The sequence below is a fragment of the Dichotomopilus funicola genome (assembly GCF_033296635.1).
Source record: "Dichotomopilus funicola strain CBS 141.50 unplaced genomic scaffold C8A04scaffold_12, whole genome shotgun sequence".
NCBI lineage: Eukaryota > Fungi > Ascomycota > Sordariomycetes > Sordariales > Chaetomiaceae > Dichotomopilus > Dichotomopilus funicola.
Window position 1 is genome coordinate 79,076 of NW_026944033.1, and position 24,523 is coordinate 103,598.

General features: G+C 55.3%; 7 protein-coding genes across 7 annotated transcripts; 3 read left to right on the plus strand and 4 right to left on the minus strand.

The window, feature by feature from the left end:
• Positions 1 to 4,909: 4,909 nt before the first annotated feature.
• C8A04DRAFT_35388 (fungal-specific transcription factor domain-containing protein) lies at positions 4,910 to 8,130 on the plus strand (the record flags this gene model as incomplete). Its single annotated transcript, XM_062783154.1, has 3 exons — positions 4,910 to 5,178; positions 5,263 to 6,156; positions 6,216 to 8,130. The coding sequence occupies 3 exons, from the start codon at positions 4,910 to 4,912 to the stop codon at positions 8,128 to 8,130; spliced, it is 3,078 nt and encodes a 1,025-aa protein (XP_062639188.1).
• Positions 8,131 to 9,351: 1,221 nt separating this feature from the next.
• Positions 9,352 to 12,006, plus strand: C8A04DRAFT_26297 (uncharacterized protein; the record flags this gene model as incomplete). The annotated part of the gene is made up of 5 exons (XM_062779881.1): positions 9,352 to 9,513; positions 9,569 to 10,685; positions 10,760 to 11,138; positions 11,232 to 11,341; positions 11,474 to 12,006. The coding sequence occupies 5 exons, from the start codon at positions 9,352 to 9,354 to the stop codon at positions 12,004 to 12,006; spliced, it is 2,301 nt and encodes a 766-aa protein (XP_062639189.1).
• Positions 12,007 to 12,348: 342 nt separating this feature from the next.
• On the minus strand, positions 12,349 to 13,171 carry C8A04DRAFT_26298 (HotDog domain-containing protein; the record flags this gene model as incomplete). The annotated part of the gene is made up of 3 exons (XM_062779882.1): positions 12,349 to 12,662; positions 12,823 to 12,946; positions 13,046 to 13,171. 3 exons carry the CDS (start codon positions 13,169 to 13,171, stop codon positions 12,349 to 12,351), a joined length of 564 nt encoding a protein of 187 aa, XP_062639190.1.
• A 723-nt stretch (positions 13,172 to 13,894) lies between these two features.
• C8A04DRAFT_10302 (Pex12 amino terminal region-domain-containing protein) lies at positions 13,895 to 15,232 on the plus strand (the record flags this gene model as incomplete). The annotated part of the gene is made up of 2 exons (XM_062776529.1): positions 13,895 to 14,177; positions 14,217 to 15,232. 2 exons carry the CDS (start codon positions 13,895 to 13,897, stop codon positions 15,230 to 15,232), a joined length of 1,299 nt encoding a protein of 432 aa, XP_062639191.1.
• Positions 15,233 to 15,393: 161 nt separating this feature from the next.
• On the minus strand, positions 15,394 to 16,660 carry C8A04DRAFT_10271 (Metallo-dependent phosphatase-like protein; the record flags this gene model as incomplete). The annotated part of the gene is made up of 4 exons (XM_062776520.1): positions 15,394 to 15,762; positions 15,836 to 15,917; positions 16,002 to 16,425; positions 16,474 to 16,660. 4 exons carry the CDS (start codon positions 16,658 to 16,660, stop codon positions 15,394 to 15,396), a joined length of 1,062 nt encoding a protein of 353 aa, XP_062639192.1.
• Positions 16,661 to 17,485: 825 nt separating this feature from the next.
• C8A04DRAFT_10291 (uncharacterized protein) lies at positions 17,486 to 19,180 on the minus strand (the record flags this gene model as incomplete). Its single annotated transcript, XM_062776524.1, has 1 exon — positions 17,486 to 19,180. One exon carries the CDS (start codon positions 19,178 to 19,180, stop codon positions 17,486 to 17,488), a length of 1,695 nt encoding a protein of 564 aa, XP_062639193.1.
• Positions 19,181 to 22,755: 3,575 nt separating this feature from the next.
• C8A04DRAFT_26302 (ZIP zinc transporter-domain-containing protein) lies at positions 22,756 to 24,229 on the minus strand (the record flags this gene model as incomplete). The annotated part of the gene is made up of 3 exons (XM_062779883.1): positions 22,756 to 23,281; positions 23,357 to 23,982; positions 24,062 to 24,229. The coding sequence occupies 3 exons, from the start codon at positions 24,227 to 24,229 to the stop codon at positions 22,756 to 22,758; spliced, it is 1,320 nt and encodes a 439-aa protein (XP_062639194.1).
• Positions 24,230 to 24,523: the final 294 nt, after the last annotated feature.

Consider the following 24,523-nt stretch of genomic DNA (forward strand, 5'->3'; position numbering starts at 1 on the left):
AAAAGACGTGTCACGGGGGTCGGGGATTCAAGGAATGAGGAGGAGATCCGAGGCGGAATCGCCTTGACCGTTGGAGTTGGTGCTCATCCAATCCTGGCTTACTCTTCGTGTTGTACAGACCCGTACCACACACCGAAACCGCTCCGAGCCCTTCTCTTGTCATTGGACAACCCAATTCCCCCATTCTTGAGGCAGAGACAACTTAACCTTTTAGTCGACATGCAGCTCCCAGACTGCCATTAGGGAAGTCAGTGGCGTTCCGACTTAGTGTCGAATTGATGATCCTTGGGACTGGTCGACTGGTCAGGTGCGTCCGGCGCCCATGCCTCCAGCCCGACGGAGTCATGAAGAACAATGGGGCGGATTGTTATAAAATGGCGATTCGTTCAAAGAGAACGGCAGGGGCTTGGAGAGGTTGAGAAAAGACACCCACGCACCCCACGCCCAACGGCAGTCTCAAAAAGCTCCGCGTCGATCTCCCATGTCAACCCCACACATCGGGGACCTTGCCTCGAACAACACAGAAGGCCGACCATTTCTGGAAGAGGGGGGACCTTGTTGTTCATGAATGATGACAGTCAATCGGATTAACAAGTACGAGGATTCCTTCCCACCCGGAATTTTTGCTAGGGTTCTTTCTTCCGCCTTTGTTCTTGTCTCACTGCGCTTGACGGCCGGAGAAGCTAACTAGTGCAGACTTCACCAGCCAGGAGGAGCAACGACACACCCTTGCTCCCCCATGACCCCCAATTTTGGACACCGGCCCTGGTGCGCAAGAAGCCAGGCCTTCCTCCACCGCTATCCGGGTCCTTGGCAACCACATGAGACTTGTTGGTTGACGTTTTTGCGGGCAGGCCTCGCGCTGATTGGGAAGCGGCGAAATGCTGCTGCACCTGTGAAGTGTTCCTGCTGATCGATCTCGATTCCGTCCCCGGTCGGAGGCCAGGAGATTTTGGACAACAAATCAATCCGTGAGCAGTGTCCGAGGTTCGGCCTTGCGGTCTCTTCGACCGACTCTTTGAAAGCGACCCGTCCATTTCCAGGTCCGGGTCCCAGGGAACTGGAGAAACACAGCAGTTTCAGGTAAGTTCCGAGGAAACGCAACGACAGCACCCGCTATTTGTAAAACGCAACAATTTCGCTTGACCCTCCTAGCTGAATATGGATCACCAATTGGGCAGCAAGAACACTTTCGGAAATAACTAGTGTAAAGGCAAGGCTCGAGGCCTGAACGGGGCGTTTGATGAGGGCTTTTGGTTTTCATAATGATGGCAAGGCAACACGGGAGCAAAAAGCCAGCCAAGTGTCAGCTTGGCAGCTGCCAGCCAATGAGGCGGGGGCTCCCCACACCTTCCCCGGCGACTCGACAGAATGCAGGGGCCTCCCTGCAACACGGTCTTGCCAGAAGAACAATCCCGCGCATCCTCCTGCCTTGTCGATCCAAGTTTGATGGGGGGAATTTGGGGGTCGTCGCGAACCTCTTCGAGGGTCCTAGCTCTCGAGCGTAGTGAAACCCAAACCCCACAGGAAACAGAAAAAGAAAAAAAGTACATGGGAGCATTAGGCAAGCCACAGCAGCGTCGTCATCTCCTTGTACACTACGCCCCTTTAGTGTGCGAGTTCACCTTGGTGAGAGGAGGGCAGGAGGGAGGCGGGGTCATCCGACTCGGCGGGGCCGCGATTCCTCGCAACATCATGAGACGAACCACATGGGGGACAGATGACAGTGCATGTGAGCCGTTGGCTTGAAAAACAAAGGGCCACGACCTCGACGGAACCGCCGGTAAGTTTCTGAGTTTTGTGTCGCCGTGATTACGTTCTTGAAACTAGGCGGGTTGGAAAGTGAAAGTGAAAACAATACTGTGTACCTTCGAAGTTGAAAAACCTGTCAAATTTTGTAAGCCGCCCCTCACCCTTATTGAGGTTCATCGCTCTCGGGGTTTGGACGCCCAGGCGTGTGTGGAGGCGGGTTTGAACCAGAACCGCGCCACATCCCGAATTCGAAGCCAAGAAACATCCGGAGATGTTCGACTTCACTCACACTACGTGTAGTGTACACGACCTGGCTGCGCAAGAATGGGGATCGCACAGTGAATGGCACCAGGGTCTGTCAGGTTTTTTGGGTGTTCGGTGCGGGTGTTTTAGGCAGGGGCAAAAACACCGCAAGAGCTAATTACACCACACTACCCACGGTCGGCCAGGGACTCAGGCTCAGCTGCGATGCCCCGGGGATGTACTGTACGAATATTCCAGACTTCAGGAAGCAGGCGGCATAAATCCGTCCAACAAGCGCTCGTGGCCGCTGCATCTCACTCTTCCAACTCTAGTTGAAAGTCCGGCCCTTCGAGCCGGCAAGCCGGTTCGCGAGACGATGAGAGGTTGAAATACCTACCGAGATAGACGAAGGCGAGGCCGTCTGACAGTATTGTACGTTCGGGTTCTCTCATCTTAATACGGTCGGGCTTTTGGTTCCCCAGGAAGGTAATGTTGAATAGGTCGCCCCCCAAAACTGAGATGGAATCAAACCTGCCCAAAAATGGGAGCCAGCACGCGGATGCATTCTGACGCACCCCTTACTGCGCATGCAGTTAGCAAGCGCAACGGGAGCCCTCGTGCAGGCGGCGAGAAGCAGAGAGGCAGGAGGGAGCGGCAGGTACGGATACAACGGGGCGGTCCAAGGCCGCCTGCAGGGCATTGGTTGGGGCCGCGAGCGATACCCGCCCCCGGTGTCCGGCCTGAAGAACGCTTGGGCTCGATTCGGATACGGCAGCGCGGCGTGGGTGCGGCCGCATCCATTTTTATAACGACCTCCTTCACTTGCCTTAACTGTGGAGGAAGTCAGTTGCAGGGAAGAGCCCGAATAAGACCCCCACACTCCCCGCCGTCCGCTCTCTCCCGCTCTCCCAGAACACCGTTTCCATCTTCCAACCCCACGAGGTCAAGCCAAGGTCGGACAACAGCCTGAGAGACGACGTTGAACGGCATCCAACCCGAGGACCCAGCAGCCGTGCCAGGTCGCGTGAAGACATTCCGTCCTTGGGCAAGACCCAAATTCTCGACAGCCTCTCGTCTTCCTGTTCCGCAGCAAACATCACCAGCACAACGCCACCTGTTGCGTGCATACACTGCAACCTCCACGCCCGTAAATATCAACCCGGTACTCGCCCGCCCCCGTCCTCATCCCCAGACTGCAGCCCACGCGCTCTTCCCCCGCCAATAGGTACGCTCTTTTTTCTTCCTTCCTTCCTTTCAATAACTCGCCCCCCTCACACACCTAAGGTACCATTGGTGCCACATTTCGATTCTTCCCGGGCCGCGGTCACAACCGTCCCAATCCGCTCCCGAGTTTCGAAACACAGGTTTACCCCGGGATTGGGATGAGTGGATGCTTAGGCAGCCCAGCCCTTTGCTGCATCGGCGCGCAAAGCGTTGCCTGTGCAGCGCCCGTTGGGTTTTAAAATTTTTTTTCCCCTTTCCGGCCGACAGCCGGAGCTCGACCGAACTTCGATTCGGCTCTGCCGGCCATCCCTCGACACCATCCCAGACAGAGCCCTGTGGCGACAACAGCGATCCAAGTTTGATGACAACTAGTGGCAACGCGGACGCCCGGGCCCGGCCGTGTTACAGAACAGCGGTTCGCGGTTCGCGGTTCGCGGCTCCTTTACACGACTTCTGGTCGTGGTGGTGTGGTTGTGCCCAGCGGTGCTCCATTTCCTTGCCTGCCCACACTCGGTACCTGTCCCTGCAAGTCTGCAAGTGAACCCTGGACTGGAAGGACCCTTTCACGCCCTGGAGGGAACGGGAAACGGGGCAAGATTTTTTCTCCTTCGCCTTTGACCCTTCCAGGTTCAGGTGCGCTGAACCCCTGGTCCCGCACTTGCCTCTTTGCGGTTCACACCCAAAAGATACTCCACCCGAGCGCTTGGTCCACCAGCTTGCGTGCAGGCTCCATTCGGCCTGCTTGGCGCACCCCCTCTCCACCACCGGCCACCGGCCACGGCCACGGCCACGGCCACTGCGCCGTCACTGTGGCATCCTTGTCTACTTTTCACCCCCGCTCTCTCGGCTGTCCAGGCCCTTTTCATCAGTCCAATTGCACGCCTGGCGATTCGCGTACCGCTTTTCGTTCAAGTCCATTTTCATTTTTCCTGAGAGACGGTTGCTTGCCTCTGATCGGTTTTTCGTTCGATCCCTTTTGCTAATTCCACCAAACGACCCGCATAGGAACCAACTGCGAAACTCTAGGTTCCCTTCCCCCTTTAACACTTCCTTACCTCCACCCGACCGGATCCTCGTCCACCTTACCTGCCCTCTGCCGCGGTACTTCCTCCTAGTCGTGCCAGCCTGGCCTTGGCCGCCTGGTCACCCGCCGTCCCCTCCCAACTCAGACCAAGCTGTTGCTTGAGTCCTTTATTTCTGTGCCAGCCATGATACCGTGAAGTCGCTCAATAATCGGTCTCGCGACGCCTTGAATACGAGCTCCGATCAGCACATAATACATACTGTTGTCCCTGACATTTTGGCGTCAACCGAACCGGAACCACGTCCATTGAGTCGAGGATCACGATATTTGTCTCATTCCTCACTCTCCACCACCACCCGACCTTCCCAACGGTGCGGCACAACTCTGAGACCCCGGACTCATAGAATCCTTGTCTTTCAAAATTCTTTGTTATCGGTCTGTCCCGATTTGCTAGACCCGCCGCCGGGGAATTTGCGTGTGGGGGAACACAAAGGAAGCCGCAGGCGCCCCAAACCTTTGACCACGGACCCGGTACTACCTGGTTGTGCAACCACGCGCTTCTGGCGGTTGCCGATGGGCTAATCGGTGGGGAGCATGGCTTCGGTTCTCGCTTCTCAGCCCGGTGACATCGCAGCTCCGGGGCACCCTCCGAGATCCTCCCAAATCATGGCGCCACGTTCAGGGACGCGTTCTCCGGATAGCGTCAAGCATGAACTCGAGCACGAACGGGGTCGCCCTCGTAGTGGATCTGACGATAAGGATGTTGAAGGACTAGATCTGGACGACGCCCATGATCAGGATGGTGACGATGATGGGCATTCGTCCAACTCGGAAGGGCCGGCTCGCAAGCGAAAGCGGAGCCGCAAGGGGTTGGACAAGAAGTTTGAGTGTCCGGAGCAGGGCTGCGGGAAGAGCTACTCCCGCGCGGAGCATCTGTATGTTTTGATACCCCTACAAACGGGCTGGCTAGCCAGGCTTTGCGGATGTGGGAAATGGAGGACGTGCTGACACAGTGCTAGGTACCGCCATCAACTGAACCACAACCCAAAGCAAGTCTACAAGTGTGGAATCGGCGACTGCCAGAGGACGTTTGTTCGCCTAGACCTTTGCAACCGGCACAAAGACCGCCACACGGCCAAGGGCTCGGCGTTGAGCCGTAAAGACTCGATGCTGAGCCAGGCGTCGCCGATTACTGACAATAGGCCTCCATTCCCACCAACCGGCTCCGCCTCCCCCGAAGTCAACCGACCTGGAACAGCATACAACAAGGGCCGCTCCCTGTCCATCCAATACCATTCCCCGAAAGATGCCATGGGAAGTCCTTACACGCCAATGACAAACACGCCTCCTACAACATATGCCAACGGGCCGAACGGGGTTGATTATATGCACCACGATGCGGCACATTATAGTCACCTGGCTCAGCGACAAGTACACCATTCGCCTCAAGGCGCGCGGCGGCCGTCAATCCAGACAAATGTCGGGCCATATGGGGTTTTGTCTCCCATCTCCAACCAGCCCGGCTATCACAGCCAAGCTCATAGCACCCCACAATCCGCCCATGCTATGCCTTACGTACCACCACAAAACTTCCCCCCTTTTAGCCTCCCACCCTCTGACTTCGCTACCTCATCATCGGCGGGGGCGGTGACTCGGGACGAGCAGCAGCAGCAGCAGGCATATGCGCCGTCAACATCCGGGGAATACACAGAGCAACAGCCGCCCGCATCTGGCGAAATGATGCTCCTAGACCAGATGGGAATGCAGCAAACGATGCCAGTATTCGGCAGTGATAGCATTCTTAACAAATCGCCATACGTTGCGATTCCGGAAGACTTCGTGGCCTATCTGTTCAACACTCACGATGGTGGGGGCGGTTCGCCCATGGCGGGGGTTCCGATGCAAGGATATAAGTGAGTTTGTGTGAGACACGTTCTAACCCAGGATACGAGACTGACTGTCCTGCTTATAGCTACGGGGAGTTTTCCAACCAGTACAATGTGCCCTACTACAACGATCCGAACCAGTTAGGATACTTCCCAGCATCTGCGGGGCCTCAGCAGGTCATGTCCGTGACGAACCTCTTAGACCAGAACCTACCCGAATCCGTCATTTCCGACGAGAAGGCTGTGGAAATCTTCGAGTTCATCAAGGAGCGGTTCCACGAAAACGGCCATGCCCCGATCGAGCGCCAGCGTGAGACCATCATCGAGGGCGATCGCAACGACGACTCCCATATGCTTAGCCGCAAGATGATGCAGGCTTACATTGGGTCCTACTGGCTACACTTTAGCGACCAAGTACCAATTCTGCACAAGCCCACGTTCTCACCCGATAAGACGCCGAACCTATTGCTGATTGGCATGATGACCATCGGGGCTGCATGCTTGGACAAAGCCCACGGTCAAAAGGTCACAAAGGCGGGCGCGCAGCTTTCCAACTTCTTGGCGTGGCATCTTCGGTGGGAGATGTTCCAGGATCCTAATTGCCGGCCACCCGCCAAGTTGTGGGTCTTCCAAACGCTCTTGCTACTTGAGTTGTACGAAAAGATGTACTCGACCCGGGAGCTGCACGAGCGGGCCCATATCCACCACGCGACGACGATAACGCTGATGCGCCGTGGGAGAGCCTTGATTGGCAAATCAGCTCTGGATTCCCCTCCTAACCCGCGAGACGATAAGACGAACGGATCAAGACAGTCCTCCACCTCTGGGACCGCCCATACTCCGGAGGAGTGGTGGAACCACTGGATTACCAACGAGTCGACTCGTCGAGCAGCGTTTGCGGCATTCGTCATTGACTCGACCCACGCCACTATGTTTGGCCACTCGACGGTTATGGTCGCCCACGAGATGCGCCTTCCTCTACCGTGTGATGACAAGCTATGGAAAGCCATGAGCGGATCCGAGGTGGCCAGGATTGACGCCAACCTCATGTCGGTGGGCAACAAGGCTGTCTCTTTTCTGGAGGGGTTAAAGCGGACGCTTAGCGGCCATGAGGTGCAGACGAACTCATTTGGCCGGACTATCCTGATGGCCGGTCTGCTTAGCGTGAGTTGGCATATGAATCAACGAGACCTGCAGGTCAACTCCTTGGGCGGCGGTGTCTCGCAGGCACTAGGGGGCCGTGACAAATGGCGAGGGACATTGACTAGGGCGTTCGATTCGTGGAAGAGCGACTTTGACAAGACGCTGCTCAGGCGAGGTGACGTTTCCGCGGATCCGTACAACTACGACGCATCAAGCCGCAACGAAGCGAACGTCGTGTTCGAGAGCCGCATCGTGCTACACCACCTGGCGCATATGGCCATGCATGTTGATATTGTCGACTGCCAGATCTTTGCGAGGGCCAGGCGGCTCTTGGGCCGCGCGATCGGGCCTCAGGACCTTAACAGTGCGCAACGGCGGATGAAAGATATCTGGGCACCCTCGGCCAAAGCTCGCGACGCCACCTACTACGCGCTCAAATTCCTGCAGTCGGTTATGCTCCCAGATACCGTAGGAACACCCGGGTCAAATGGTGGCTACGGCCGGACGGAGGATCTGTACTCAGCCCGGGACGATGTGCTCCTAAATCGGCCGTGGGTTCTCTATTTTGCGGCTCTGGTGGTGTGGTGCTACGGATTCGCGCTCGAGGGTGCAAGTCCCGCGGTGCCAATGCCGTCGACGCAGCAGGATAAGATCAGGCTGATGCGCGAGTACTTGGTCAAGTACGGCAACGTATCATCGCCCGAGGAGCTCAAGTCGATGAAGGGCATCAGCCATAACACGCCGGTGTTGATGGTGCTCAAGGACGCCTTCAGCGACACACGCTGGGAGCTACTGCATGAGGGAGCGACACTGATGAATAACTGTATTCATCTCAATTCTGGTCAGAGTGTCGTGTAATAATTATTTGACATCTGTGTTTCGTGTTTTCTTTTCTTTCATTTTTGAGGAATAACGAGAAGGAAAGAAGGACGACGAAAAGGATTTTCAAGCCAGTAATTGACTTCGACGTGGGGTTGGTGGACTAAGTCCTTGCATATTTTTTTTCAGCCATTGATATTTCTAGCGGGAGGTAATCTGTCTAGCTTTTGCGATGAACACATGATGGCGACTAGGTCAGGAGGTGTCATTTGTTTTGCAATGAAAGAAAAGGCATAACAAATCATGTATTTTGGGAAGCGGGATAGGCAGTTGGAGATGGGTAAACAGCAAGAGGGACTTTTTCGTCTTGCTCGGAGAGAACGGATGGCATTCTTCTTTTGAAGAGGGTGGTTGGCTCAGCGGAATCTTTTCGCAGCTTGGTGGGAAGCTTTATTGTGGTTGTTGTGTTTAAAATTGTCTACTTGCCTATATATACCCCTACTTGGCTCCCAGCGTCAAGAAGAATGTATTTGACGGCGCTCAAGGGCCTGGCTCTTGCAAGTTCATATGTTGTTCAACTCCATGTCCACCATTGTTTACACATGGTTTAGTTTCTAACATTATCCAACATTGCTCTGTGTGCATTACCCGAGTCAATACTTGTGAGACAAGGCAGGTGAGGGCTAGAAAACTCATGGCCAGACAAGAAAACATAACTGCTGCAAGGAACACTGCAAAAACTGACGAAATCACCCCATCAATTTCCCGAAGGGTGGGGTTCCACACGAACGTTAACTACCGCAGCGCAGTATCCGTAAACGCCCCGAAGCTCCCGGCTCCCCCACCTTTTTATACCTTTCCAAAGCACACGGATGAAAGGAGTGGGCGCCATCTTTACAGAGAACCCGCCTTATCTGCCGTCGTTACATGTGTTCCATCCTTTAAACCGCCAATTCCCGACCAAATACTTATTCAAAAACCCGAGCAGTCGTTGAATGAGCCCCCTCCGCTTGCTACCATCCATCAAATCCCTTCGCGCCGCGGGCAAACGCTACTTAACGCCGTTTTCTCCGCTGCGGGGCGTTCATCGATAACGTTATTCGACCATTAACCTTCACTCGATCTCATTGTCACTCACTCAACTTCAACACCAATCTCTCATTGTAGGCGCAACTTAAATCGATATCTCATCATCGTCATCACCGAGGATATTGAACACAAAGTCCCCGTAACGAGGTGTCAGCCTCCATTTCATACATCATGGCGCTGAACATCACCCACCTCCCGCCGGAGATTCTTCACGCCATTTTTTCCCATGTCGAGCCTCGCGATCTCGGCTGGCTGCCTCTAACCTGCAGACACTTCAACAATTTCATCAAAGGGAACAACCCCCTATGCCGAGCCATATATTTAAATGTCTTAGTACGATCTTTTCCCCCCCAGCCCCTGAACCAAACGGCGCGACTGACCCATTCAGGACGAACCACCAAGCCTAGACCTGGACTTTAAGCGCGAGCTCCATGATCTCGTCAGATTGGAAAATCTCTGTGCTTCTACCAAAGACACATCCAACGCAGAAATCCAATCCCACCTCCCATTCGTCTACCACACCGTGACACGCCTCCTGTCAAATGCCGCCAAGATGCCCGCACCCCTCACCACTTCCAAGACCGTCACCGTGGACGACAACAACGTCGAAGACGAGAACGGCTCACGCGAGGTCACCCGAGTTTATCTCCAGCCATCCACCGTCTCTCGCAAGTCCCGCGCCCGCACCTACGTCGACTCGGTCATCGCCACGACACTGGGGGACTGTTTCGACCATCCCAGCTCCCGCCGTAACTTCTTGACTCGTTCGTTTCTGTATGAACGCGCCCGCGCGTTAAAAGTGCCTGGCACCAGCGATGAAGAACACCAGCTGGACAAGTACGGGGAAGTATCCGGGGACGAGACCGACACGGGATCCGACGTGCAGGTTGACGACGACGAAGGCGAAAGGGCGGCGGGTAGGAGCAGCACGGGAGAGGGGAGCGGTGCCAGGGCGGAGGGTAGGAGGCCGAGAAGGACAAACACGCGCTTTGGGTGGCGGACCCCAAGGCGGCCGAGGGAGGCGTACCAGATGAGTGCGAAACTGCATTGTTTGTACGGCTGGGAGCTGGAGTTGAATAATGATGGGTTGGTTCCGGGTGTGTCGGACTCGGATAATCGGAGGCGGGCGATGCTATGGATGCGGCAGAGAAGGGGGATTTACTCGCTCGCGTGTGCGAAGGTGTATGATTTGCGCGAATACACTGCGGGCACGAAATGGGGGCCGTTTATGGAGGAAAAGGATGGGGAAGAAGGGGTGAGGGTGGATTGGGAGAAGGTGGAGGCGATCATGCTGGTGTTGGGGACCAACATTCGCAACAAAGGTCTGGAGCGGTTTGAGATATTCTCGCATTTTTGGGGGCGGCCGTTCGCTGGCACTTGGAACGGGAGTTACATCCCCTGGACGAAGGATAGGGAACAGGGGAAAGAAATCGAAGTCACGGACCTGGACCAAAGGGATCCATACGGGGTTACGGGAAGCTGGCTACGCGTTGTGAGCTTCTTAGGTAAGTCTTTCCGCTGACATTCACCCAGAAGCTGATACCATAATACTCACGCATGGGCCACACACATCCAACAGACTTCAGCGATTTCTTCCACTTCAACTTCCCCGTCGGCGACCGCGCACCCCGCGACGTGCCGCGGGCACCGCTCGACGCCGGGCAAGCCACCCGGCTCATCCTGATGCGGATCCGCGTGTCCAAAGTCGAGCCACCGGGGCCCGGCGACCACCCGGACCACCCGGTGACATATTTCACGGGATTTTCGCGCGCGTTGGACGGCACGTGGGATGATAACGCGGATGCTACCATCCGTGGCACGGTGCGTATGACGCCGGAGGGTGAGGTCCGCTGGACGTCGTACTCGGTGTTTTTGGGCGAGGAGAGGTGGAAGAGTGAGGGTGTGCAGGTGGGGGGGATTAAGTCGGCTAGGGGGGTTGTGGGGACGTGGTTTGACAAGTAGGTTTTTTTTTTCTTCTCTCTTGCGTAGATCCTTGGGGATATACCTGGTGAGGTTGGGGTGGGTAGTCACTAACGGCGTTTTCTTACCAGGGACTTCAACGCCCAAGGTCCTTGCGGCCCGACGGCATCATGGAAAATTTCGGACCGCGACAACACTGCTGACAAGCCTCTGGTGTTATTGGAGGATCTCTTTCCACTCAGTACTACTTTATGATCCCCGTTCCTGTTCCTGTCTATTTCACCTACTCCTTTCCCTTCCCTCTCATATTTCCCATATTTCAAAGGATCAGAAAGGACAGATCGTGCTGATGAAATTGGGTTCCTGTCCACAGTAGCCGATGACATAGATGAAGAGATGGACGCTGAAGACGACGACTCAGCAGATGAGGTGAACCTCCAGGACCTAGCGCCGTTTGGCCCAGACTGGACTGAATTTGAGCTTGAAGACGAGCTGGATGGGCTGTACTACTTTGACGACGAGGATATTTTTGACGTGGAGGATGTGGTGGCGGAGTTGACGGGGTTGAGCGAGGGGTTTATGAATGGTGAGGGTGGGGGGGATGCTGATGAGGATGAGGATGAGGATGAGGTGGATGAGGTGGATGAGGATGGGGAAGATGATTTGGATATGGATGATATGGATGATGGTGAGGTTCTTCATCCCCAGCTTGAGGTGTTGGCCGCGCTGACCATGGCGAGTCAGGTGATTATGAGCCTTGAGGGCTATGACATCGAGGAGGAGGAGGGGGGTGGGGAGGATGAGATGGATGTGGACTATGATGATGATGAGGAGGAGGAGGACAATACCGGGTTTGGTGGGAACGGTGACGGGTCGTTTTTGGCGAGTTTGCTGTACGATTACTAGGAAAGGATGGTTCACTCTCTATCCTTCTTGGCTGCTTGGCTTTGGGGGACGCAGTGGTTCGGGTATGTATTTCTATATGTGTTTAGATTTGTCTCTGGACAGGCGTCGATAATAGCACGAGTCGCTTGAGGTATATAGTGGAAAGTTGCGCAACACCGCCTTTGCCTGGCCCTCATTCCGTGGTTGACTCACAACCCTCATCAGCTAACCCCCTCTCCCTCCTCGTCCGTCCGGTCTATCCCCATCGCTGTTTCCAAACAAGCCAAAAAAAGGTAAAACAAATCCAAAAAATAATATAAAAAAAAAGAAAATTAACCACCGCCGAGAACAACTCTTCATAAATCAAGCCTTCGCAACCCCCGGATCAGTGTTAAACTTCCCATGCTCACACGTCGCAACCAACGGCCCATTCTCCTCCCCCGTGCCTAACGCACCCGGCCCACGTCGGTGCATAGTCCCACGCACCGTCGCTAGGCGCTGTCCCACTTGGACTAGCTCACACCGGATAATTACCTCGCCTCCGACAGGCGCAGGCCGGAGGTAGGTGGTGTTGAGTGTGCGACTGACGCCGAGGTAGGACCAGTAGCCTGGATGGGCGATGATGGCGAGGACGATGGAAGTGGTGAAATCGAAGATGGAGGCGGTGCAGCCGCCGTCTGTTACGTTGTGAGTGGGAATTGTTAGGGGGTGGGATAGGAGGTTATAGAGGAACATGGAAGAGGGGGTACGAGTGCGAGTTGGGGAGAGGTAGTTGGGGATCACCAGGGGAGTTGGTTAGTTCAGGGGAGAGGGGGAAAAAAGGACAGAAAAACATACGCAAGTTCCCCAGACGGTTACAGTGCACCGGTTGCACGACAAAGCTAAACGTCACAGACGGATGGGGGCCGTCGGGTGAGACGGAGACGACTTTGAGATGGGGGAAGAGGGCTTTGGTCCATTCCTGCGGGTAGGAGGTCCCATGTTAGTGTGTGTAGGATTAACGAGGTACAAGTAGGGTGTCCATAGAGCTTGAAGGGTAAGGTTGGGAAAGGAGGCTTACCTGGTCGTCGGGGTCGTTGAGAGTGAGCGCAAATTGATCCATTAGCTCGCGGACACGCGCTTCGCCGGTGAGATCGAGGAAGGAGGATGCATGTTTTTCTGGTTTGCTGGGGGGTGATGAGGGCATGGTTGCTGGTGTTTTGACTGGGGTCAATTTTTGAGGATATAAATTGCAATTGGAGGTTGAGATTAAGTTAGATGTAACGGAGTTACTAACCTACCTAACTTATAAGTAGAATGCTGCTTCTTTCGAGTCGCGTTCGATGCTAATAGTTAAGATAAAAGCGATGTAAACAAAAGTCAACAAGTAATTTCAATATCTCTCACACCCAGTCGCATGGACTTGTTCAGCGAATGATCCGAATGAGGGTTATCGCCAAATAAATACCCGGGTGGAAGACAACAACCGTCTCACATCGGACTCAATCCGTTTAAGGGGAACCAGATCCAAAGCCAAGGCTTCGCAGCGGGTCTAACCCCGCGTGCTCCGAGAGACCCCAAATCCCGACGACAGGGGAAGGGACAGCCTCGGCATTGGCGGTTCGTACCCCTGTCATCAGCCGATTATCGAGCCGCTGCGCCTGTAATCGCGTCGTTCACAAGCCGGGGCAAACACCGGGGCGTTGTCACCTTCACTTTACACTTTCCATCTCTCAACATCGCATCTTCCATCGCTCGACGTCTCGACCTTCGACTTCCCCTCCGACCTCGACCTCGACCTCGACCTCGACTACTTTACCGCGTGAACGATCAAATGCCTCGATAACCCCGAAAGCAAACACCAACAAAAAAAACCAACCGAAAACCCAACGGCGCAAAAACACAAAGCAAGACAAGCAAACGGGAGAAAATGGAATTCACCCCCCTCCACTCCCCCCCGGACACCCAAAAACCCTCCCTCTTCGAGCTCCTCTCCGAACACCAGCTCTCCACCCTCCTCCCGCCGACCCTCCGCTACCTCCTCACCTTACTCACCCACCGCTACCCGCGCCACCTGCTCCGCGTCCTCAACTCCTTCGACGAACTCTACGCCCTTGCCGCGCTGCTCGTCGAGGGCCATTATTTGCGCACGCGTGGCGGGACGTTTACGGAGTTTTTTTATGGGTTGAAGCGCGAGAGGGCGCTTTTGTCTGGTGGGAATGGGACGATCGGGAGTGGGAATGGGACAGCAGGGGGGGAGATACCGCGCGCGACGGCCGCCGCGCCCGGGGTGGTGCGTGACGCGCTGCGATTGAGCAGTCGACGCGGGGATATCTGGCGGAATTTGTTGGTAGTGGTGGGCGTGCCGTACTTGAAGCGGAAGTTGGATGAGGCGTACGAGGTGGACGCGCCGCGGGCGATGTTGGGGGCCGGGTATAACCAGCGGCCTGGGGCAGACGCAACCTGGCGGGAGCGGGTTGGATTTTGGTGGCGGTGGTTTTTGCGGCGGGTGTATCCGAAGGTGAATGCGGTGTATTATTTGGCGGTGTTGGGGTTTAATTTGGCGTATTTGTTTGATAATTCGCGGTATCATAGTCCGTTGATGTGGTTGGTCAAGACGAGGGTGAGGAGGATGAATGGGGCGGATTATAGGGCATTGGAGGCGTTGGAGGAGAAGGCGGGGAAGGGCAGTGGGGGGAGGTCGGTGGCGGCTAGGATGATGGGGGGGTTGTCGGTTGTGTTGCCGACGAGTATTTTTGCGTTGAAGTTTTTGGAGTGGTGGTATGCGTCCGACTTTGCGAAGCAGTTGTCGCGGAAGGCGGCTGAAAGCTTGGATCTTCCGCCGCCGGTGGTGACGGGGTTGGATGATGGGGTCAAGAAGAAGGGGTTATCGCAAAGGGAAGCTCACGGTGAAAAGCAGGACGAAGAAGCGGAAGAGGAGATCGACGACGAAGAACGGGAAAGGCGCGCGATCGAAAAGGCCCCGATTGCGGCATCCTCCCTACTTCCCATCTACACGGTGCCTGCACCCACAACCTCGGACCAATGCCCCATCTGCGAGGGCGACATCACCACCGCCGCGGCGTGTCAGACTGGCGTTGTCTATTGCTTTGCGTGTATCCACAAATGGCTTACTGGGACACACGCGAGGCAAGAGAAATTCATGGCCGAACGAGCGGGCAAGTGGGAGAGTGGAGAGGGGAGGTGCGCAGTGACGGGGAGACGTGTGCTAGGAGGGACGGAGGGGCTGCGGAGGATCATGGTGTAGCGGGGACACTGAGAGGTTTAGGTTCTTGGTGCTGGGTTGTAAGTGTAACCAAAGCGGGAGTTGGGTTGATATTATGTACTATGTAATTACAGTAATTTGTACGATGAGCTATACGAGGCACAGTATACACTCCTTCGCGCCCAGATCAAGCTGACAGCCACCTACAAATCCACCACCGTCACCGGATTCCCCAACCTCCCACTATCCCCATACATCAGCGACGCATTCACCATCAACCCCCCATTATTCGTCCCTGGGCCAAGCATAATCCATTTCCACAGAATACACCCAACGCCATACCAGATCACATCAAAGGCATCAAACCACCGGGCGCTTGGTATGATATCACCGAGGATACCGTTGGCCGGCCGCGCCATGAGCGACTCGTATGCGCGCTGGCACTCGTCGTAGTAGACGGCCTCGCGCCCGTGGCCGTAGTGGACGTGGCCAAACACGTGCAGTTTGGGCTTTACGCGCCAGACTTCGTCCAGCAGGCCTGCGCAGCCGAGGTCTAGGTCGAGGTGGTGGCGCTGCGACAGTTAGCGAGATCTTACTCAGTCCATGGCTAAAGATGGGCTAAAGATGGGAGCCGTGTGAACTCACCGGAGGCGTGTGAGTGATGAGCACGTCCGTCTCATCCGGGATGCGGCCTTGCCACGGGTGTTTGTCTCGTTGATATTGCAGTCTGCACATGTACGTCTCGGTCAGCCCGCCCGTTCCAAAATCAACCTTTCCTAGGTGATCCAAGGTAGGTAGGTATTGTACTCACGCAAACCCCTCTCCACACCACGGCACCGCCCCCCAGCCATAAACATTCAACTTCCTCCCCCCCTCAAACTCCAACTCCATCCCCCGATCACACAAATACTCTACCCCACTCCAATCCACTTCCCTTTTCTCACCCCCCTCCCCTTTCTCCCCCCCTTCTTTCTCTCCCTCACCATTCCCCCCACTCGACATACTCTTCCTAACCACCTCATCAACCCAAGAATCATGATTCCCCCCCACCACCACCTTCCACCGATGCGGCAACCCCCTCAACCAATCCACCTGCCTCTGTATCTCCCCCACGGTCCCGTCCACCGTCATATCCCCGCAGTGAATCAACAAATCCCCCTCTGGCACACTGTCGGGGGATGGGATGATATTGTGCGTGTCCGAGAGACAGACGACGCGTATCGCCCCGCGTTGACCTCTCCTCACTCCGCCGTCGGCGTCGGCGTCACCAACGTGGTGGTAACCCCCGGTATATCGTGGTGGAGGCCGGAAGGGGGAACCCCGCAGGGGGAGGAGGATGTGGCGGTAGAGAAGGGAGGTGAGGTATTGGAGGGGGGAGGCGAGGAGCCAGTCGAGGGGGGTGAGGGGGGACCAGGGGGAGGAGCGGCGGAGGTGGAGGTGGATGAGGAGGGTGTTTAGGTGGTGGAGCATTTTGATGGAATTAAGGCGCTGCTGGTAAAGGTGATGAGATGAGGATGAGGGAAAACTGGGCGGGGTGTGAGTCAATATTGGGCGATCCGAAGTCGGGTATCTAAAGTGAGTTGCTTGGCTGGGGTAAAACTCGGAAGTGAGATCTCAGTGTTTATGGCCGGTATTGATGACCGGCGGGCCGGTGTTACACCGTTGAGATGTCATGGTGAAAGTGGAAGAAGGGATGAATTGGGAGAAGTGGATCCGGCAGCAAGATCTTGGGATGAGGCCCGAGGAAACTAATAACCCTAACCCTGTATATATAAACTAACCCTTATTTCAACCGCAGGACAGATTCATCGTCAAAAAGTAGCAGAACATAAATGTTTATGATTTTGGCTTCTCTATTGCTCATTAAAGGGCCGCTCTCAGTTTCCGAAGGCCCTCGACTCGTCTACAACAAATCAACCAACAGTTACAAGAGAACACACAAATCAGACTAGCTGCAAATATTAACATTCAAATTCTAACAAACTAATATGCTTCCTCAGGTATCTCTCGCAAAGCTTAAACTCAAAATCCTTTTTACTGCCCTCAAGCCCGGCCTAATGCCCATCCATTCCGTTGAGGTCCGTTCCAATGTGCTCTTTTCACCACCCTTCCCCTTTTAACGCCAAATGTACCCAGAAACACTCGAGAAGGAAAAAAAAAGAGAAATGATACAAAAGAACAAAAGAACAAAAGAAATGAAACCACCACTGCCCACCAACAAAATATTACAACCTTTCCTTCCCCTTCCCCCCTTGTTTCCCCCCTTTTTTTCCACGCGCTCTCAAATAGTCGCTCTCAAACCGTCCTCCTCCCCCACCCCGACTCGCCATACCCAGGCAACTCCTCACCCACCTGAGCCGCAGGTTGTTGACTCTGCCCGGCACTACTACTGGCAAACATCCAGTCCCCCCTCCCCTCCCTAACCGCCGTACTCTCATCCGGCACCAGCAACAACCGCGGCCGCAAATGCTCATCCGCAGCAATCTCTTCAAAGCTCGGCGGTCGGTCGGCTGCTTCTTCGTTTTCATCACCACCTTGGACCTCTTCACCGCTCACCCTCCTCTCGGTTGGTGGTAGAGAATGACGCGGGTTCGACATTGGAGGAGTTGCGGGGGTAGGCGAGCCAGTAAGCGGCGCAGTCGGCCCGTCTACCGCAACCTGCAGCGGGACAATAAGAGAAATGGTGTTTGCCGACCCGCGGGCGGAGAGGTTGACGGTGAGGTGGGCGGTGTAGACGCGGCTGATGATGCAGGAGTGGAAGGTGGGGACGAAGGTTTTTTTGCTTGTTGGGAGGGATAGGGGAATGTTGATTAGGGCTGTTGTTGTTGTGGTCGTCGACGTAGTCGATGACGAGGCGGTTGGGGTGGATTGTTGGGGTTTGGGAGATCCAGGTGAGGAGAGATGTAGGTCGGAGATATCAAGGTTGCTGCTATTGCAGCTGCTGTAACCCGAATCGCGCCGCGTCAGAGAAGAAGCCGACGTCCAGGCTGGTTGCTCGGACAGGGTTACTGGGGGGAGAGTGGTGGACATGAAGAACTGTCCGCGGCGATCGAGGAGGTAGGGGGTGTTCCACTCGCTGAGGTTGGGAAACGACGAAATGGGCGCGGAGGAAAAGTAGGTGTGGGCCGTGACCTTGGCAGTGACGCTGGTGATGGTCGGTGGGAGGGTCCGTTGGGACTCCGGGGTGAAGGCGAGTTTGATACGGGCCATCGGGTGGGACATGACGCGGCGGCCGTCGGGGGAGAGGACCGCGGGGCCGGGTTGTAAGGCCTCGGCTGTGAGGCTGCCGATTTTGGTCGCCAGCAAGTTCTTGCGCAGGGTCTTGGTCTTGGTCATGCGGTAGAGTTGGTCTTTGCTGGTGACGTTGAGCGGTGGCTCTTCGGCAGAAGTAGGCATCACGCGGATAGGTTCGATGACCTCCATGATGCGGGTTCGAACGTCTCCGTCTTCACGGATTACTCGGGCCTTGATGCTGTACTCGACCTGAGCCATGCGCGGGGCCATGTCGTCGCGATCCCAGGTGCCGAGCGTCGGCGGGAGCCGGACGTGGTGATCTTGCATGGCGGCTGAGAGGCCCGCGTGGTTGCAGGCGTTGATGGTGAGCTGGCTTGGGATAACAAAGTTGAAGGGGATTTTGTAAGTCCGGTCCGCCTCGAGCACCCGCGGGACGGGGTATGCTGATTCGGAAATGGGCATCACCATCTTGAGGAAGGTGTGGGTGATCTCGTGGGGTGTGGCCATGCCGTCAAAACTGGTGCGGCTGTGGCCAAGAAGGAGAATCTGAATGGAGTCGAAGCGGACATCGCGCTTCGTCGTAATGACGAGATCGCCGGCCACGGGGGAAAGCGAGGTGTAAACCTTGGAGCTGTAGTGGTCCTTGAAAACCAAGTTGATGTCTGATTTGGGGTAGGCTTTCCGCTGGGCATTAGTCGGAGCTGGGAACGGCGACATTGTGCTCGCAGCCGATGAAGCAATCCAGGAGGAACCCATTTTCATGGTAGTTCTGTAGTTCTGTACCGCGTCTCGCCGGGTTTTTAGGTTCGGGGCACGAGAGCAGAAATGCAGACGAGGGCACGGCTGGGGGAATCCCCGTGCGTGAACGGAGCACTTTGTTGTAATGTAGGGTCGACCCGTTCCGTTGCGTTGGTGTAACGAGAGCAGGCAGTGTAGTATGTATGGTAATGGTGTTAACGGCACAGCATGGGGCACTCTGAGACGAGTGCGTGACGTGAGCAAAGGGATGTCCAAAGTATGTTGTGCTGATTGATACCACCCTTTATTTGAGTATTTGCTCAGCCGAGGGAGGCAATGCTATCTTATAAAAGGAATCACTACCTCAAGTATCAGGCAACGGAGTCACAAAGCCAGCCCTGTGGGAGACAGACGATGGAGAACTTGGCTCCGCATATGCAAATCCACGTGCGAGTTTGTAAGTTGACTCATTACAAAGCACCACTCCCGTAAAAACCAGGAGTTCTCGCACGCCGTGACAGGCGTCATGGTTGGAGCATGATCTGCTGGCGCCCTTCTTCCCGACATGGCTCGCCGTGGTCCTCCATGCCGGGGGGGGAGTAAAAGCAGGGGGGGTCGGAGGAGGAGGGAAGATGACTGTGATTGGCGAATTCCGGCACAGCGTGCGTGGTGCCGATGGTGTGCCACAGGGCGGAATGTGGCCCTGGATGTGGCCCTGCCGTCATTTTTCCTCCCCGCATAAAGTTAGCTTCGTCTCGCTGGGAGCCAACTTTACCAAATGGGGCACCTTTGGCGCGACTCTCGCAGCAGTCGTCAAGGTGCTGCTACCCAGGCAAACCAGGCAAACCAGGCATCAAACAAATCGGGTGCATGACGGGGGTGGGTCACTGGCACCGTTCTATCAAGAGTTGCTCCCTCCATGGGTGCGTATTATTGACAAGTCGTCAGCCGCGTGCGACGCATCCTCGCACGCCATCTGAGACGGGCGTCCCTACGAAGCCAACAGATGGGCATTCCTCAATGCCCTCAAGACCGCCCTGCTGATCTCGGGCGGTTGCACCATCTTGCGGATGAATATGCAGGCCTTGCCTTGTAAATCGCGAAACGCAGCCCAAGAATCTCAAAGATCAAAAAAGACCCCCATGATCCAAAGTGAGAAGGGAGGCCCCGCTTGCTCCACTGAACTCTTGCCATTTCTGGGGGGCTTGGCTCTTGCCGTCACTTGTCCGGGGAAAGGCGCGAGCTTGTCTCCGGCTCTCGGATGACAAACCCTGAGTACATAGTACGCTGCACTAGGTTTGGGCCATTGAACTTTCGGCCCCTGCGAAAGGCTCATTCCATCCTTCCAACTGGGTATTTTTTACAAGTTGAGAAAAAGGCACAAGACCCAAGCCACCACCCGGATGCGGCATGGTGTCCTGTTACCATCATCCGCCGTTCAAAGTTTGGAAAGCCGGAACTCCGCGCAACTCATCAGTGGAGGTCCGGTCTCGGACGGATCAACGCATCCTACGCCCGATCGGATCCCTGTGTTTGTGGTCGGCCCGGCGTCCATATTTCTCGGCCGAGGCCCCAATTGGCCAGGCGCCTACTTTTGCTTCATGTGGAAAAGGTGGTTGCTACTGACTTCTTCGGATGGGGTGTGAGTCCGGGGAAAATAACGTTATCGTGATGGAGAAGGTTATTTCTTTCGTCAACATGGCTCAACGGCTCCTAGTCCCCATAAACGTCACTAATACGTCGGCATTCTTGGCTGGTATCTCGCCAATTCGCACACAGAGCCACACTCGCTTGAGCCGTTCCAACTCGAACCAACACCCAGATGCCAATGCATTGACCAACAACTACAAAGTACGGGCATCCATCTCATATGACCCACCGACCTCGACACCCTCAAACTGCGGGGCTCGGCTACAAAGTTTCTCCATAACTGTGCCTGATTCTCTCTAGTATATAGTAACTTGGGAGTCACCGGCAACGAAGTCTTTGACGAGCGATGGGCGAGACCTCCGCAGTCCATGCTGCCACGCCTTTTAGAACAGGCCAGCAGGGCTGAGGCTCTCCATGGTCCCACGCATGCCTGCCGGATTCCTGGGTCTGCTCCCCACTCGTCACACACCATCTTTCTTCAAAATCCACCCAGAGAAATGGTCACTCCATCAGGACGACAGCCAAGAAGAACCAACTCACATCCAGACATGCGAGTTTCCGCCGTCACAGTGCAGGACCGTTGACACCAAGCCCGACACCCGGCTTCCGAGTCCCGAGCCGAGTCACCGACCCTCTTGAGAGCAGACAAAGTGATTTTATTAATGAAATGTCGAATTGAGGCTGAAAACCTCCCACTCCGCTAACCTCGACTTGGAATCGGATTCGCAGAAGGACAATCAACAAGGGACCCAAATGGAGTTTGGGTGGAGGTTGTCCAGGCAGGATGGGGTCCGCCTGCGCCTTTCGCGCGACATGTCAGGCGGCTTCAGCTCGAATTCGTTTCAGCGAGAACGAGCTAGAAAACACAACAGAGGAAAACCCCTGTCGAGTCTCCAAACGAGTCTGTCATTCGGACAGCCACGTTTTATTGACCCGGTTAGCTTTCAAGCCTCTTCAGCCTCCTAACCCGAACCGTAGGGGATTTTAAGCGACCTTGATGAACCCCACAGCTCAGTTCTTGAAGGCCGGAACAATGTTAACTAGCGGCCCTGCCAAGCGAAGTCCCTTGGGCCGAAGAACAACCCCACGACGGCTTTGTCATCGAGGATGAAACTGCTCCCAAAATCCAATTAGTCACCAACATCACCACCAACAGCGCCCTGCCCAACGAAGCCACAACCCCGTACTTCGTACTATGTATGGCGCAACATGCCCCAGGAGTCCCAGGACAAGCATTCGAATCCCCACGTCGCATTCGGGATCCGAGTGAGATCGGTTGAACAGGGCTCCGTGAAAGCTCTGTTATTCGTCTTTGGATTATAAAGCTTAATTTTGCCTGGGACGATTTCAAAACTAACTACGGATGCAGATATGAAAAAACGAAAACTCCACTAGCAACGCCTTTTATTGATCAATTTTTCTCGGCCTTTCTTGGCATTATTTGCTCGACTCCACGTGTACGACTGTGATTCTCGAGACAAATCTGGATTGGCGCTGTGGTCCCGTCATCTCTAAGCCTCTTCGTCGGATGCAGACCGTCTATGACTCTTTTCCGTCAAAATTTTCAGGATGGGTGGTTGGAGTTCTTCATGATTTCGCGTTCGTCTGCGTCACCCACCAAATAGATGACGAATCTCACACAACCTCCCGGGGGTCTACCAGATCTAGTGTACCAAGCTGCCCCGTCCATCTTGGGGGCTAAAACCCAACCCAACCGATTCTCCGGGAATAATGAAACAGGAAAGATGCCAAAATATGCCCACCCATGAATTAATCCTTCCATCCAGTCCACATGCCATACCCATCACATATTCCAGTACATCTCTAATCATGCCATGAAATAATGAAAAGGGAAAATGCCAAAATATGCCACCCCCATGAATTAATCCTTCCATCTAGTCCACATGACATGTCCACCACATATTACACGAGGTACATCTCCTCTAATCATGCCATGAAATATACAACATAATCCCCGCCCCCGCAAAAATAGCCGCAAACTGTACCAACGTCTTGCGCAGCTCAGCCGCCTTGTTCGGCCCCGTCTCCAACAACTCCGGAATAACAGCCACCGTGCCCACATATAAGAACGTCCCCGCCGTAAAGGGCAACAACATATCACCCCAACTGAGACTCGTGCCCCAAAGCCCGTCCCGGATGCCCATCTCACTACCACCGGCACCGACACCATCGCCGTTGGTCGCGTTGTTAGTGTTACTGCCACCGCCGAATTCCTGCACAGCAATACCGATAAGAGTGCCGAGGAGGGCGCCGACAGCCGTGACGAACTGAGCGCCCATGGCCTGGCGTTTGGAAAAGCCTGATTGGACGAGGAGGGCGAAATCGCCGACCTCGTGGGGGATTTCGTGGAAGAAGACGGCGACGGTGGTGGTGGCGCCGATGGTGGGGGAGGCGTAGAAGGAGGCGGACATGGCGAGGCCGTCGGTGATGTTGTGGGTGAAATCGGCGCTGGATGGGAAGGTGAAGGGTTAGTATAGATAGACTTTGGAGGGGAAGGGGGGGGGGTAATGTCCGATAACGTACATCATATTTAGTAGCCCGCCTAGTTTCACGGAGGGGTTGACCTCCTTCTTTTCTTCCACGGCCACCGTCACTTCCTCCGCCTTCTTCCCCTTCCTCAGCTTTGCCGCCTTCTCTTCACCCTCCACCGCGCTGGACTTCCCCTCCGCCGTCTCATCCGACTGTGTCCCATGCTCATTCCCATGCCCATGCCCATGCCCATGATCATGCCCCCCACCCCCCGTCGCAATCCTCAACCCCTTATCCATCGCCACAAACACCAAAAACCCCCCCAAAATCGCCACCCCCAACAACAAATTCCGATTCGGCTCCACCAAAACCATCCGCACCCTATCCGGCTCATCCTCCCCCAAAAAGATCTCCGGTAGTAAATGAAACAGCGTATCCCCCAAGAGTCCGCCAACCGCAAACGCTACCATGATACTCAGCGAGGCGGGGTCAATGTTGGTTGGGCAGAGGGCCAACAAGAAATTGGGCGGGCCGGAGATGTAGAGGGTCGCGAGGAGGGCGTTGATGGCGGGGTGGGAGGAGGGGAAGAGGATGGCGAAGAGACGGGAGGTTAGGGAGGAGGGGGCGGCGGCGTGGTGGGCGGCTTTGGTTTGGGAGAGGGAGACGATGATGGGGCATTGCTGTGTTTGATGCGAGATTGGTTAGCGGTTGGTCGATTGAGAGAAAAACCCGAAGATAAAATCAACACGGGGGCCATACTTGGAGCTGAGAATCGAGTTCGGCGAGGGAGAGATTCTCGATCAAAGGAAGCTCGGATTTCTCGGTTGTTGTGGTCGTCGTCGTGCTTCTGGCCCACACGGTAAAGGCGAGCGTCCCAAGCAGCAGAAAGGCTGCGGCGCGGATGCGCCCGGCGCTGGTTCGCGGCATTGGATGCTGGGGGAGGTGTGTGCGATTGAAGCGTCGCGTCGTTGGGGTGGTGGACTGGTTGATGACGGGCACAATGAAGTGCTTAACGCGAAGACGGAAATAGGGGTGAGGTGTCGCGTGGGTTCAGTCTGTGTTGTGGATCACAAGCCTGACCAGCTGGTCCGAATCGGGAGCAGCGGACATTAGATCCCTGTCGTGGTGCAGCGCCGTAGGGCTGAATGCCCGCGTCTGGGCGAGTTGAAACATGGCCGGATCTGGACACTTGTGGATCCTGGGCGAGGAAGTGTAGTGTTG